The sequence below is a fragment of the Pangasianodon hypophthalmus genome, chromosome 1, assembly GCF_027358585.1.
Source record: "Pangasianodon hypophthalmus isolate fPanHyp1 chromosome 1, fPanHyp1.pri, whole genome shotgun sequence".
In the NCBI taxonomy this organism is placed as follows: domain Eukaryota; kingdom Metazoa; phylum Chordata; class Actinopteri; order Siluriformes; family Pangasiidae; genus Pangasianodon; species Pangasianodon hypophthalmus.
This window is the reverse complement of record NC_069710.1, coordinates 11,156,395-11,171,323: the sequence shown is the minus strand read 5'-3', so window position 1 is coordinate 11,171,323 and position 14,929 is coordinate 11,156,395. Positions and strand designations below refer to the sequence as shown.

The following is a 14,929-nucleotide window of genomic DNA, read 5'->3' as shown; positions in this document are numbered from 1 at the left end:
TTTCCATGCTACCATTGTTATAGCGTTTTGCGCTTAGTTTTTCATTTTTCTAAAATTTTGAACATTACAAAAAACCCCATTTTGTTTGCATTTCAAATGGTTAAGTAGGCTAGGAAAGAGGGTAACTGGAGTACTATTAAGGCAGTTTAAGGCCATTTATTCTTGACTGCTGGTCTAATTGTCCTGCTGAAGAATTAGCACCAAATATTGATTCTAAAAAAAGAGAGGCTTTCACTGAGCAAAGGCAGACTAGATTGGGGAAGGGGTCTACATGTTTAAAGATCCCTTCCTGAAGTTTAACCATTGGGAAAGAGGTTGGGACTTTAAGCTTAACGAAGGGGTTAGATCTTTCACTTCTGGGAAAGGTGTTTTTTTTTAGCTGTTGGGAAAGGGATAGATACTTAACAATTGGGAAGGGGGTAAATTGTCAAATTTTGGGTTAGAGCTTTACAATTTGCAATTTGCAAATGTAAACCCGACCTAATAGTTAAAGATCTAACATCTTTAACTATTAGGTAGGGGTTAGATCTTTAACCACTGGAAAAGGGTTTAGGACTTTAAACTTGCGAATGGGACTAGATCTTTAACTTCTGGTAAAGGTATTAGATCTTTAGCTTTTGGGATGGGGTTAGGCCTTTAACCTCTGGGAAACGGGTTAAATCATTAACCTCCTTAATCTTCAGATTTTGGAAAGGGGATGGATCTTTAACCATTGGGAAGGGGGTAAGTTCTTTAGCCTTTGGGAGAGGGATTAGCATTTGAGTTTTTAGGAAGGGGTTAGATCATTAACCTCCATGAAACTGGTTAGGACTTTAGGATTTTAGGAAGAGGTTAAATCATTAACCTCTGGGACAGGGGTTAGCACTTAGTTTTTGGGAAGTGGGTAGATGTTAAACCTTTTGGAAGGGGTTAGATCCTTAACCAATGGGAAGGATCTTTAGCATTGGGAAGTCGTTGGATCTATAGCTTTTTGGAATGGGCCAGAGCTTTAGAATTTGGGCAAAATATTTTAACCGATGTGATTGCGTCTATGCGTCAGGAGCTGGAGAAGGAGCGCACAGACCTTCTGGAGGATGTGATGGCCAACAAGCGCAAGATGAAGGAGCTGGAGGACAACCTGCTGTTCAGACTGACCAGCACTCAAGGCTCACTTGTAGACGATGAAAGCCTGATTTCTGTTTTGGCCAACACTAAGTGCACTGCCGAGGAGGTCACACTGAAGCTCCAGATTGCTGCTGAAACTGAGGTCCAAATCAATGCAGCGCGAGAAGAGTACAGGCCTGGTACTGCAAAACATCTAAATTGTTTTTTTCTTGTTTAAATAGTAGATGTTTTGGAGATTTACACAAATATTGTTAAATATACCATGCCTCATAAATGACCAGGTTTTTATTTTTACTTGATATATGTAGTGGCAACCAGAGGTAGCATCCTGTACTTCCTGATCACTGAGATGAGCATGGTGAACGTGATGTACCAGACATCGCTACGCCAATTTCTTGGCCTGTTTGACTTGTCTTTAGCCAGGTAATGCAAAACACACATAATCATGAAAATGCTGGTCTGACATCTTACATTTCTGTCCAAGTAAGCCTGAATGCCAGCATGATCCAAAATTCTGACTCAAAAACTGACCAAATTTGATTCATTAAACTTTATTATTAAAGAATCTGTTGTTTATACTATAATAATGAACTATGATAGTTCATTGTCATCTCAACAACTAATACCTGTGAAAACTGAGGGGTAGTCCAGAGAGCTGAATTACAAACAATCGTAATGTGTTTGATATAAAATATTTAAAAGCTTATGAGATATAATGCAGCCACAAATATAGAAACTTGCCCACATGAGCAAATACAGTGCAGTTTTTAATGCTGGTGAAAAAAACATTCCCACAGCACGATGCTACCACCACCATGCTTCACTGTAGGGATGGTGTTCTTATGCTAATGAGCAGTGTTGGGTTTCCAAAATATTCATAGTTTTTCATGTAATTGGGGCCTCATAGGAGATGTGAAGTGACATTTCATCTTGGCTTCCCTAGTAAAAGTTCCTCTTAGCAGTAGTTTAATAGGTTTTTAGAAGAAACTCTTAGCAAGGAACATTTAGTAATGAGACAAACATTAAATACACTATGAGAATTAATAGTAAAAAATGTTGCTGTTTGTCTTGTGTTAAACAGGTCTTCAAAGAGTCCAATTACAAGCAAAAGGATCGCCAACATCATTGAGTACATGACCTATGAAGTGCACAAGTATGCAGCCCGGGGCCTGTATGAGGAGCACAAGTTCCTGTTCACCCTGCTGCTGGCGCTCAAGATCGACATGCAGAGCAACCGAGTAAAACACGAAGAGTTCCTGACCTTAATTAAAGGTGAGAGCTGAGGCAGAATCATCGTTTTGGCAGCTCTCTCTTCCTCTCTCTTTTACTCCATTTGTGTCTCCCACTCAGATTTGTGCAAAAAGTGCTGTTCATGAAAGGAAAAAGAATATATATATAGAATCAGATACATAACAGTGGTGTGATAATTTACTGGTATGACACCATGATAAAAAAATCGCAACCAGATGTACTGCTTTTGTTATTCTACACAGGTCTATATAAAATAAAGGTCAGGAAAATATTTTATTTCTGTGTCTGCCTTTCAAAAGGCAGATGAACACAATGGTTTATGTAACTATTAAGCTATGCCTATAGCCTAAAGCTTTGCATTGTGCATTTAGGGCCGTATTGAGAGTCAAGTTTTGTCAGTATTTACATGGGGAAAGTTCAGTGAATTCAGAATTGGCTAAATTCAGATGACTAAAATCACCTGCGTGAAGTTCATGCTCTCGAAGTTACCAGATTTGATTTGAGTCACTTGAGTAGAAGCGTCCAAAAAAAGGTTTTAATAATAGTGTCTAGACTGCCTTTAAACAGGAATAGAAAATGCAGACTGAAGAAAATCGTGGGTTTTTTTGCTATCAAATGTAATATGATATATATATATATATATATATATATATATATATATATATATATATATATATATATATATATATGAATGAGAAGATGACAAGCATTGACAAAAAAAAATTTACTAAACATGTAGTATGTTACAAATTTGGTTTGATTTATCAGTATGGCTTCCACCCTCATTATTCAGTAGCTTATAAAATAGCACTTGATCCAGCACATCCTATTGCTTTAAAGTTTATTTTTTATGTCATGCTCCGAAGGTTAATCGTCAAATTAATGAAGCCACAAGATGCTAATTTGAGGTAATGAAATCACAATGTAATGCTGAAAAATACAAGTAAGTCAGAATTGTGGATAACTGACACACCTCTATTTTAGTCAGATTCCACACCTGCATGCATGCACAACTCATGCATACTTATGGATAACACTATCATATAAAGTGATAACTTTGTAAGCAATAAGCTTTAGACTAAAGAAGCAAAATTCAGACATCAGACATGTGCTAAAGGGAACATTATTTCACCTGAACTGTTTTTTTAAGCACAAGTTACAACTTCATAAATAATAAAAATGACAGATAAAAACACCTCAGGGACTTAATAGAGTGTAAAATAAAGTGTCATACAGAATGGAGAAAATGACTAAGATGTCTATGGAGAGAATGAAATCAACTAATAACACCAAAGAATCATGTTTAATTTCTACCTGTTCTTAATCCAGTGAATAAATGATCTTAAAATTAAATTGCTGTGGGACTGTAGCGCCGGATGTGTCACAGCACAGTGCCCGCCGTTACACATGATGAATTATGGGAAATTGTTTTCCCAATTTGTGTCATTCTCCATCATTCTCAGGCTAAAACACAGGAAAATAATCTTATAGAACACTAAATGTTAATAGATAACAGCGCCTGCTAAATGAATAAATGTTACTGTATTAATTTCACCCTTGTGGACAAAGGAGCAGTGGCCCGGGCCCTTGCCGCCCAGAGCACGTACTAGTACTACAGTAGGATTTGAAGAGAAATGGATGGAGAATGATGCAAAACGGGTTGAGATGAAATTATTGGTGTTTATTATTAGTGCGTCTTTCTACGTTCGATAAGGAGGAGCAGTGTAAATTATGAAAGTAATCCAGCACACATCCAGTGATGTTTATGTGCGCAGCTCCGTATGGCAAATTATATAAACAATTTGAAATTATCCACATTTAAATTCATCTTACTTCTTATTAATGCATGCTTGATTTAATTTATATGTGTTAATTAATCCATTAACTAACAAACATATACTAACGTACTTAACGTAGTCGGTATTCACGCATGAATTCATAAGACTCACGTCGTAGTTAAGGTTAGCTCTTCATTAGTTCATGATTAGTACATGCCTTAACTCATCATTAGTTCATATTTAAGTATTAATTCAGGTATTAGTGCATGATTATTCACTGTATTGTAAGTGTTACCGACGTACTGTTTAGTGCATAGTGTGTGGTTTGGGATAGAGCCCTGAATTCTCCTTGAATTTGTCTCTTGATGCTGTTAGCTTATTATTCATTTATTCATCTTAAAGCATATTATTCAGTCACTCTGATGAATTATTTAGGAACTGCAGTGAAACTAATGGGAAGAGTGTGTAGTTACACGAATGCCTGAACGTAAATCTGGACCCACACACACGTTATGAGAGTTGAAGGGCTTCAGAATAATGCTGTAGTAACTAATGAACTGGCAATTCAGAGACAGTGAAGTATCGATAAATCAAAGCGTGACAGAGCACTGAATGTGTGTGTGTGCATGTGTGTGTGTGTTCCTCAGGTGGAGCGTCTCTGGATCTGAAAGCCTGCCCACCTAAAGCAGCGAAGTGGATTTTGGATATGACGTGGCTTAACCTGGTTGAGCTCAGCAAGCTGTGGCCATTCTCCGACATCCTCGATCAGGTTGTGTGTGTGCGTGTGTGTGTGTGTGTGTGTGTGTGTCTGTCATTCAGCTGTCTGGTTTCAGCGAGCCGTTGTCAACTGTTGTCTCGGATTCCTGTTCTTGACTGACAAAATTGGAACCCGATGTGGTCTTCTGCTTTTATAGTCCATCCACCTCAAGGTTCAGTGTGCATTCTGGGATGCTTTTCTGCTCACCACGGTTGTAAAGAGTGTTTATTGGAGTCACTGTAGCCTTCCTGTCAGGTCGAACGCCTTTCTATCTGCAGAACTGCCCCTTAATGGATTTGGTTTTTGTTTTTCACACCACTCTTTTACATGAAAATGTTCTGAAATACTCGAAACAGCCTGTCTGGCATCAACAAAAGACACTCAGATCACTTGTTTTTGATGTGAGCTGTAACAGAAGCTCTTGACTGTATCTGCTTGTTTTTATGCATTGTGCTTCTGCCACATGATTGGCTGATTGTAGAACTGCATGAATGAGCAGGGGTACATGTGTTCAATCCTGTAAGTGACTGGTGAGTGCATGCATAATCCCACATCCTGAAATGTCACAAAACCAATATGTGTATGTTCTTGCCATCTCACGTCATTATCTGCCACATCTCCTGATAATAAACATGTGAACCTCTCTCTCTCTCTGTCTCTCTCTCTCTCTCTGTCTCTCTCTCTCTCTCTCTGTCTCTCTCTCTCTCTGTCTGTCTCTCTCTCTCTCTCTCTCTCTCTCAGTAGTGTTTGAAACGCTATCAGTTATTTGCGACCGGATACCAGTGGCATTTATAATATTATTATATATTTATGGGAGTATTTGGAAGCAGGTTTACACTCACGCCAGAATGCGAAAAGCAACAATCAAACAACATGGCATGACGTGTGTGTGTGTGTGTGTGTGTGTGAGAGCAGACTGCCCGTCATGAGAAGCAGTGGAAGAGCTGGTTTGATAAGGAAGCCCCAGAGGAGGAGCCGATCCCCAACGCCTATGACAAGTCACTGGACTGCTTCAGACGCCTGCTTTTCATTCGCTCCTGGTGTCCAGACAGAACCATTGCGCAGGTTACACATGCTCATTACATACATACTTCTTACACACATACACTTTATCTACTTATTGACTAGATGTTTTAAACATTTATTCGTTAAGCACTTTGATATTCTGGACAAAAAAAATGAAGATAATTATTAATCTAATGTTACTGTATTTTCATTATACTGTTTTATTTTATTTTAAGCACAATGAAACCTGAATGAAAATATCAGAAATAAATAAAACAAAAAAAATCACAGATGTCATAGACAGGTAGATAGAGACATAGATAGATTCATTTATAATAAATAAATATTAATAAAAATAAAAAATAGCAGATATTAGAAATTAATTAAATAATTTCCTCCACCATGAGCATTTTTTTTAGCGGGACACTTCAGCGGTTATTATCTCACACACACACCATGCCGACTTACCAGCTTTTAAAAACCCGAAGCTTTGCATATGTTTTGTTTCCTCCTAACAGAACAATATGAAAATAGCAACTGTTGTTGCTATGGTTACAACACAGAGGACGTTATCTGGCTCTATTCTTGTTGCTTTCAATTAAAACATTTTCATGCACCGTTGCTTATAAGCTTATTTTTCCTTTCAGAATGAAATCATGTAATTTATTATACTTTCATTTTGTTTAACAGCACAGTAAATAAACTGGAAGTATAGGTTTAGCTAAACATTATTTATGTTTGTTGTTATAGTTACATTCCAACATGGTTACATTAAGAGCATTGATTTATTACTGTGATTCAATGGCTAGTGTCCTAATCAACATAAATAAGTAAATAAAATAAATACATAAAACCTACTTTTTTTACGTAAGGAGTTTTCATAAAGACGCTGATCTAAACCTAATAAATAAATGTTTATAAATGTTTATTCTAAAAGGCATCAACTGTAAAAGTTTCATTCGATTTCTAGCACTGAATGCACCAATTTAGATTTTCTCATTCCCCCCATTATTCTCCAGGCCCGTAAATATATCACAGACTCTTTGGGGGAGAAGTATGCCGAGGGTGTGATTCTGGACCTGGAGAAGACGTGGGAGGAGTCGGACCCCCGTACACCACTCATCTGCTTTTTGTCTATGGGCTCGGACCCCACTGACTCCATCATCGCCGTGGGGAAGAGGCTCAAGATCGAGACACGTTACGTCTCCATGGGTCAGGGACAGGAAGTTCACGCTCGCAAACTGCTGCAGCACTGCATGGCTAATGTACGAGCAGCTAATGCATGTTCATTTAATTTGATACCACTTTTGAATTCTCAAATCCGATTGGTCAGAATGTATTGATTAGTTTTCTATAACAGCAGCTCAGACAGTAGTTCTGACTGAAAGGTTTATATTAATGCACTTGTTGTGATAATAAGAACATACACACAGACTTGGTGGACACTCCACATAAACGGATATAAAATGCAGGGTTTTTTTGATACGGTAAACTTGAGGACTTCTGTGAGGACATTTTCTGTCATGGGAAAGTGTTCAGGACAGAGGGCTTTGCTGTTTCTCAGTGACATGATGCGGCAGCGAAGGCATGGTCAAGCACTGGCTGTGAATGGGAGGTGAATACTATGGTGACGTATCAGGCATCAAACACGGGTTTTGGCACAAATGTGATAACCCTGGTCCACGGGGTGGGGAATGAAAATGCAGGAGGCAGGGTATGGAGAGAACAGAGCTGTTATTTTTATTAGTGGATGACTTTTGGCAGTCTTATGCACACACACACACACACACACACACACAAAACAAAATCAAAATGTCAGTGTCCTGCTGTTTGGCTCACTTTCAGCTTAGCTCAGGTCAGAGCAGAAACAGTCAGCTCCATGTCTCCCTGGCATCTGGCAGAGTAGTGAAGAAGAAAAGAAATGTATAAATAGGTTGCTGTACACCACACACAGGTGTAGACCACCATTCATTACCCGCTCACTCTCTCCGACTCTTCCTCCTGTTCACAGCTGGGGCTCAACCACACCCCCACTGCCATATGTGACAAGCTGCATTTTTGTCTTATTAATGCCAAAAGAGAGAAGGGAAAAAATATTAGAGGTGTTTTTTTTTTCTCTCTCTCTGTTACACAAACACACACAGGGTGGATGGGCTCTGCTGCAGAACTGCCATCTGGGGTTGGACTTCATGGATGAGCTGATGGACACGCTGACAGAGACAGAGAGCATTCACGAAAGCTTCCGCCTGTGGGCGACCACCGAGGAGCACCGCCACTTCCCCATCACACTGCTGCAGATGGCCATCAAATTCACCAACGAACCACCACAAGGTCTTAAAGCAGGACTCAAGAGGACCTACGGAGGTTAGACTGAACGGACAGACAGACAGACGGGCTCTTCTAAATCAAAAATTAGTATTTTTATTACTGTGTTTGAGAGCACATTATAGATATTTCTTATTTTCTTCGTTTTATTTGGCTTCTTCTTTTACCCTTTTTTTCCAAGAATTCAACATGTACAAATTTTCTGACGCCATGTTTATATTTCTCAGTATGATGAATTTCTTGAACATTTGGTTACTTCATCAATATGTACAACATATTAATATATTTTACATGGATATTATGGGTACAACCCTATTTTTTAGTAATTAACCAATACATCTGAGGAAATGAATGAGGTTACATCTGAGGAAATTAATGTTTTGCTTCCTTTCTTTCATATTATCCATATAAAGACTTAAAAGCAACATGCTAGCTAGACCATGCGAAATTAGAGCAGTCTTGACTGGCTATCACTCTGTAAAGCTAAACAGAATTGTACATTTGGCAACCCAAACAAAACTGTGACCTACTCATCCAACCTCAGGCAATTAAAATAGACCCAGTGTCTGGTGGGATCAATACAACTAATGCTGTTTAGCAAAATACAGCACTTAAGGTTGAAATGTTGATGTTGACTTTCATTCTCAGAATAAAAAGTGCATTTTCAAACACATATCATCACAGGCAGTGTCATTTATGTAAAGATCAGGCTTAATCTGTTTGTTCCCAGCTGTGACTGAGTATATTGTTTATTCTGAGTGATGGCTGGTGTCACTTACGGACGGAGAATAATGAGCACATTTTATTTACGCACTGATAAGAATACTTCAGCTCTTGAGTTCACCCAGCTGTAAAATTCACAAATTTACTAAATGACATGGTGTCTGGGTTCTGTCAAAGTGCCTATATAGCTTGAGGCACAAATTCGATGAACTGAAATGTCACTTTTTTGTGCCTCCTGTGTCAGTCAAGCGGATGAAACTCTCTCTCTCTCTCTCTCTCTCTCTCTCTCTCACCATCTGACTCTCAGGGATTAGTCAGGACCTGCTAGATGTGAGTAATATGCCACAGTGGCGGCCGATGCTGTACGGTGTAGCCTTCCTGCACTCGTCCGTCCAAGAAAGGCGCAAGTACGGCCCGCTGGGTTGGAACATCCCATATGAGTTCAACCAGGCTGACTTCAACGCCACTGTCCAGTTTGTGCAAAACCACCTGGACGACATGGACATCAAGAGGGTGAGATGGATTGACTAAACTGATCTGCACTCTCCTGCCTTACTTCTGAACCTAACGAAGCATTAGGTCATTTTTTTAAGTAGGACATTGTTAGAACAATATTTCTTTTAACCAATCATGTTGGATCCAACTCCTCCCATTTCTGAGCCATTTAAAAAGCTGTTCATCTTTTGCTGAAAATATTTAAGCATTGACCATATATAATATAAAACCATAAACCACTTCAGCCTAAATTCTTATATGGTTATATGGCTTATATGGTTGACTGCACCTAAATATGCCTCTTACTTAAACTTGATAATGCACAAAATTTGCATCTTTCAGTTGAGTGTAACATCACATCTTTCTACCCAAAAGTGCAAAATACACAAAATTCATAAAGTAATTGTAAGCATTTATTAAACAGATATTAATCAATATCTGAAATGTGATTTACGACAGCCTGAACAACACCTGTGTGTGCAAATTAATACAAACGAAATGCAGGTATTAAATTTGTGAAAGCCTGTGAAATTTGCGAAATATTCTTAGTTTTATTATATAATAATATTAATATTAATTAATACAGAAATATTATTATTATTATTTTATTTCCATTTGGAAATAAAAATAATAATAAAAAACAAATATATATATATATATATATATATATATATATATATATATATATATATATATATTTTAAAAATTTACTAAATAAGTAAGTATATGTGACTCTGTCACTCAAAATAAGGAGTGTGTTGCTTGAAAATGTTACTTTCCGCAGTATAATTGGTTTTATATTATATGCCAAACAATCATTAATTTGATTATATGAGATGTTTATGAAGTGAAGCTACAGCACCTGGTGGGAATTTATCAATCTGCACTCAGTTAAAGTAACCCATTGTTACCTTGTCCCCAGGGAGTGTCCTGGAACACAGTGCGTTACATGATCGGTGAGATCCAGTATGGTGGCAGGGTGACGGACGACTACGACAAGCGCCTGCTGAACACCTTTGCTAAGGTTTGGTTCAGCGAGAATATGCTAAGCCCCGACTTCCAGTTCTACAAAGGCTACAGCATCCCAAAGTGCACCAACGTGGAGCAATACCTCCATTACATACAGGTTAGAGCTGCAAAGTTTTTCACTTTCCCTTTTCAGTGAATGCAGTTAGCAAGCCTGGAAACTCACTGCATTTATCAAGAGAATATTTCACTCATGAATGCTAATGATGTTAATGAGTGACAGACAACAAGAAAATGAGATGATGCTTTCATTCACTGTTAATATTTCAGGAGAAATGCACTTAAACATTTTAAAATGTTTAGCATAACAGTGTTATTTGTGTTTCATATAAATGACTGGCAGCATCCTTGAGGGGCCTTAAAGCCTTAGTGTGTGCCACACATTACACATCAGATTCATTCTTGCTGTGACTCAAGTCTGCAAGCATGTGTACAGAGAGGAGAGAAGCTGCTTGGAGACAAGGACAGCATTTACATCACATTGATCTCATTGCAATGAATGTTTTGTTGCCATGATATAGCCATTGTTTGGTCTTTCACACACAATGAGCTTATCATCATGAGACAGAGAGTGCACAAGCGGAGAGACGTGCATATAGGACACATCTATGGTGCAAGATTGATAGCCAAGAAAATAATAGCAAATTGGATCAGTTGGAGAGAAAGAAAAAAGTGTCTGTGTTGTTTATTCTGTCATTGGGTAGTGTAACATATTTATAAATAACAGCAAAATAGAGAGTGGCACTTAGAATCAGTGTGTGGGCACTCCTTAATCAACTGATGAGTGCAAGAACTCTGAGTGATTAAGAGATGACATGAGTTTACATTTTTATGCTAACATCCCATGAAGTGTTTGCTGCATACCATTAGAAATAATGAGCGGGAGGCTGTAAAAAATGTTCAGAGAAAAGCAATCAGTGTTTCACATTCAACCTAAATGACCTTTTATTCGAACCAAAATGATCTCTCGGAAAGGCATAGCAGCATACTGTGACAGTAGTTCAGGCGAGAGTCTAGAAAACTAATCCAGTCCCTTGATCTGTTTAATGCTGGTGAGTCAGAGTCAGGAGACCTGAGTACTGGCAAGTCAGTAGACTTCAGCACTGGCAAGTCAGGAATCTTGAGTGCTACTAAGTCAGGAGCACCAAGTCCTGGTGTGTTGGCACCAGGACTTGGTGCTCCTGACATAGCAGCATTCAAGATTCCTGACTTGCCAGTGTCAGGAGTTCTGGAGTGCTGGCAAGTTCGAGGCAGCAAACACTGGCAGGTCAGGAGTTCTGAGCACTGCTGAGTCATGCGCACCAAACAATGGCAAGTCAGAACTCTCTAACACTAGTCATAAGTCTTGAGCACTGACCTAGCTAGCAAGTCAGGAACCTTGAGCACTGGTGACTGAGTAGTCTTGAGCCATGGCAAGTCAGGAGCACTTGGTGCTGTTAAATTAGTAGTCTCAATTTAGGAGCACCAAGCGCTGGCAAGTCAAGAGCATCAAGCATGGGTAAGTCAGGAGTCTCAAGTGCTGACTGATCAGGATCACTAAGTGCTAGCAAGACAGGAGCACCAAGCCATGGCAAGTCAGGGGCACCAAGTGCTGGCAAGTCAGGAGTCTCAAGCCCTGGCATGTCAAGAGTAATGTGCACTGACAAGTCATGGGCCATTCATGGCAAAGAGCCTAGCTGTCTGTTCTCTTACAAAAAGAGGTTTCCTCTTTTATGTTAAAGTGTTTTTTTTATTAACACTTTCCGTTGGGGTACCCCTTAAAAGATATATGTGGAACCCTCTGACAGGGGGTTTCCCTTTCAGAAATATAAAGATTGTAAAGATTGAGCCATTAGTCATCTTATAAAGATTGAGCCATTAGTCACTCAAAGAACACCTGAACCCTAAGAGTGTATCTAGCTTTTTGTCTATCTAGCTAGCTAGCTAGCTGAAGCCGTTTGTTGATTAATTCACACCTAAATTTTTTTTTAGAAATATTTTTTCAATATTTCTCTCTCTTTCTCTCTCTCTCTCTCAGGGTCTTCCAGCCTATGATACCCCAGAGGTGTTTGGCTTGCATCCCAATGCTGACATCACATACCAAAGCAAACTAGCCAAAGGCGTGCTCGACACCATCCTGAGCATCCAGCCAAAGGACAGCTCCAGTGGTGGTGGGGAGACAAGAGAGGCCGTGGTGGCTCGACTGGCCAATGACATGCTGGAGAAACTTCCTCCAGACTACGTGCCCTTCGAGGTTTGTGTTTGTTGTAAATTGTATCATAATCTTTGGTGTGAGAAAGATGTTATCCTGATATACCACAGGCTTCCTCAGGAGTGATGATTATTTTACCCAGATTGAAAAGACCTATTTCAGAGGTTTACCAAAAATGGGAAAAATGTTAAAATGATTTCTCCAAAGTCAAACCTACTAAAAAAATGTTGTACTGTTGAAAAACTGTGCAATTATATGTTATTAAATCATAATTAACTACCATGGGTCAAAGGGACTTCTAATGCTCAGTAGTTAAATAGACAGATGTTGGCTGTGGATTTTCTTCCTTTGTACATCTGCTAAAGACAGGTAGCCTGGTAGCCTAAAGACAGCACTATTTGACTATACAGTAGTATATGGTGACAGAAGAGAAATGATTTATAATCACACTATCCGGTGTGACCCAGAAGATGATGGGTTCCCTTTTGAGTCTAGTTCCTCTCAAGGTTTCGTGAAGTCTCAGGGAGTTTTTCCTTGTCACCATATGCTCTGGTTTGCTCATTAGGGATAAATTTAAAATTTCTATAAAGCTGCTTTGTGATAGTGTCCATTGTTAAAACGCTATGTAAATAAAAATTTAACTGAATTGAGGTGCTGTCTGCCGCAGTGCTTTAAAAGTCTTCAAGCCTTTTTTTATGTACAACTGCAGGTGCTTAAGAGACCAGCAGGCACTAATTGGTATCCACTTATTATTCCTCTCAAATTAGCAGTGACCCAGGTCACCTGCCGCTTATTTGCTTCCTCATTATAAACACTCTCTGAATCCAGACCTTTTAACTTTCACTGCCTAAAGCTTTTATGCATAGAGGACCAGACTAATCAAATCATTAACAAGTGCTAGCTGTTCAGAGAACATTGTGTGTTAGGAACATATATACTGTTTTAATACATATCATATACTGTTACATGTATGCTGGTTTAAATGAATATGCAGGGTCACAGCAATTTTATTTAAGACAGATTACAAATTCATATGATGGTATTTGCATGTATATGTGTGTGTGTGTGTGTGTGTGTGTGAGATAGGTGAAGGAGAGGCTGATTAAAATGGGTCCCCTGCAGCCAATGAACATCTTCCTGCGTCAGGAGATCGAACGCATGCAGCGTGTGTTGGTCCTGGTGAGGAACACACTCACGGAGCTCAAGCTGGCCATCGACGGCACTATTGTCATGAGCGAAAATCTGCGTGACGCGCTTGACTGCATGTATGATGCCCGCGTCCCTGCCCGCTGGGAAAAGGTCAGAGATTTACATGTGGCCCCACCCAACATGTGTGTTTACAGTAAATCTTTTACAGTGAAACCTTTTCATACAACTTGGCTTGTGTGAATATTTATGGATTTGTATTCATGAGGCTAAGTTTGTTGTGAAAGTCGCAATATATTTTAGAGCAGCACTAATCCATTCCATCTGCAGTTTCAGATGTCCTGAATTTATAAATGTCCCTGGTTTCATTTTTATTAACAGCAATCAGATGTTGAATTAATTGAGAGGTCAAAAGTGCAACTCTAGAGATGTGTGTCTGAAAAATAAGAGAAATATGAGGGAAAAGAAAGAGTTTAAAGAGTTATATGAATATTAATGTCATTGGTAATCTTGTGTTTAACACACTTGTCAGGTTCAGGCTCTTTCTGTTCAGAGCTATAATAGAAGAGACTGACTCCTGAATGACAATCAGATGAATATTGAACAATTCCTTTTATGTGCATGTGTGTGTGTGTTTCTTATACTCATTCATTTGTGCTCTTTACTTTTTGTCCTGATTGAATAAATTCATTTGTGTCTATTTGCTTTAGTGTGTGTTTATGTTTGTTTTAGGCCTCCTGGGCCTCCAGCACTCTGGGCTTCTGGTTCACTGAGCTTTTGGAGCGAAACCGTCAGTTTCAGGCCTGGATCTTCGAGGGCCGTCCCAACTGCTTCTGGATGACAGGCTTCTTCAACCCACAGGGCTTCCTTACAGCCATGAGACAGGTGACCCCCCACACACACATGCACACACACACACACACACACACACACACACATTCCAGTATTGCTCTACTTGTGGGGACCAGATAACATAGTGGCATATGAGGACCTTTGGCTCATCCTTAAGTTTATGGATGGGAACAGTGGTGTAACATGAAAGTGAGCAGGGTGTACTTATGTGTATGGACCCAGACTCTTCAGGGGCACAGCTATGAGGCAGCTGGTACACTGATACACTCGCAGTTT

The 14,929-nt window shown here is 39.2% G+C and overlaps 1 protein-coding gene across 3 annotated transcripts in view; it reads left to right on the top strand.

The window, feature by feature from the left end:
• The window catches only part of dnah5 (dynein, axonemal, heavy chain 5), a 112,156-nt gene that overhangs the window by 93,691 nt on the left and 3,536 nt on the right, over window positions 1–14,929 (top strand). For all 3 annotated transcript variants that reach the window (XM_053237103.1, XM_053237099.1, XM_053237095.1), the window contains 12 exons: window positions 1,040–1,283; window positions 1,413–1,527; window positions 2,186–2,376; window positions 4,781–4,902; window positions 5,806–5,955; window positions 6,915–7,160; window positions 8,040–8,259; window positions 9,251–9,456; window positions 10,361–10,564; window positions 12,482–12,697; window positions 13,742–13,954; window positions 14,534–14,686. In XM_053237103.1, the coding sequence (XP_053093078.1) occupies window positions 1,040–1,283; window positions 1,413–1,527; window positions 2,186–2,376; window positions 4,781–4,902; window positions 5,806–5,955; window positions 6,915–7,160; window positions 8,040–8,259; window positions 9,251–9,456; window positions 10,361–10,564; window positions 12,482–12,697; window positions 13,742–13,954; window positions 14,534–14,686 (2,280 nt within the window). The remainder of the gene's footprint in view (window positions 1–1,039; window positions 1,284–1,412; window positions 1,528–2,185; window positions 2,377–4,780; window positions 4,903–5,805; window positions 5,956–6,914; window positions 7,161–8,039; window positions 8,260–9,250; window positions 9,457–10,360; window positions 10,565–12,481; window positions 12,698–13,741; window positions 13,955–14,533; window positions 14,687–14,929) is intronic.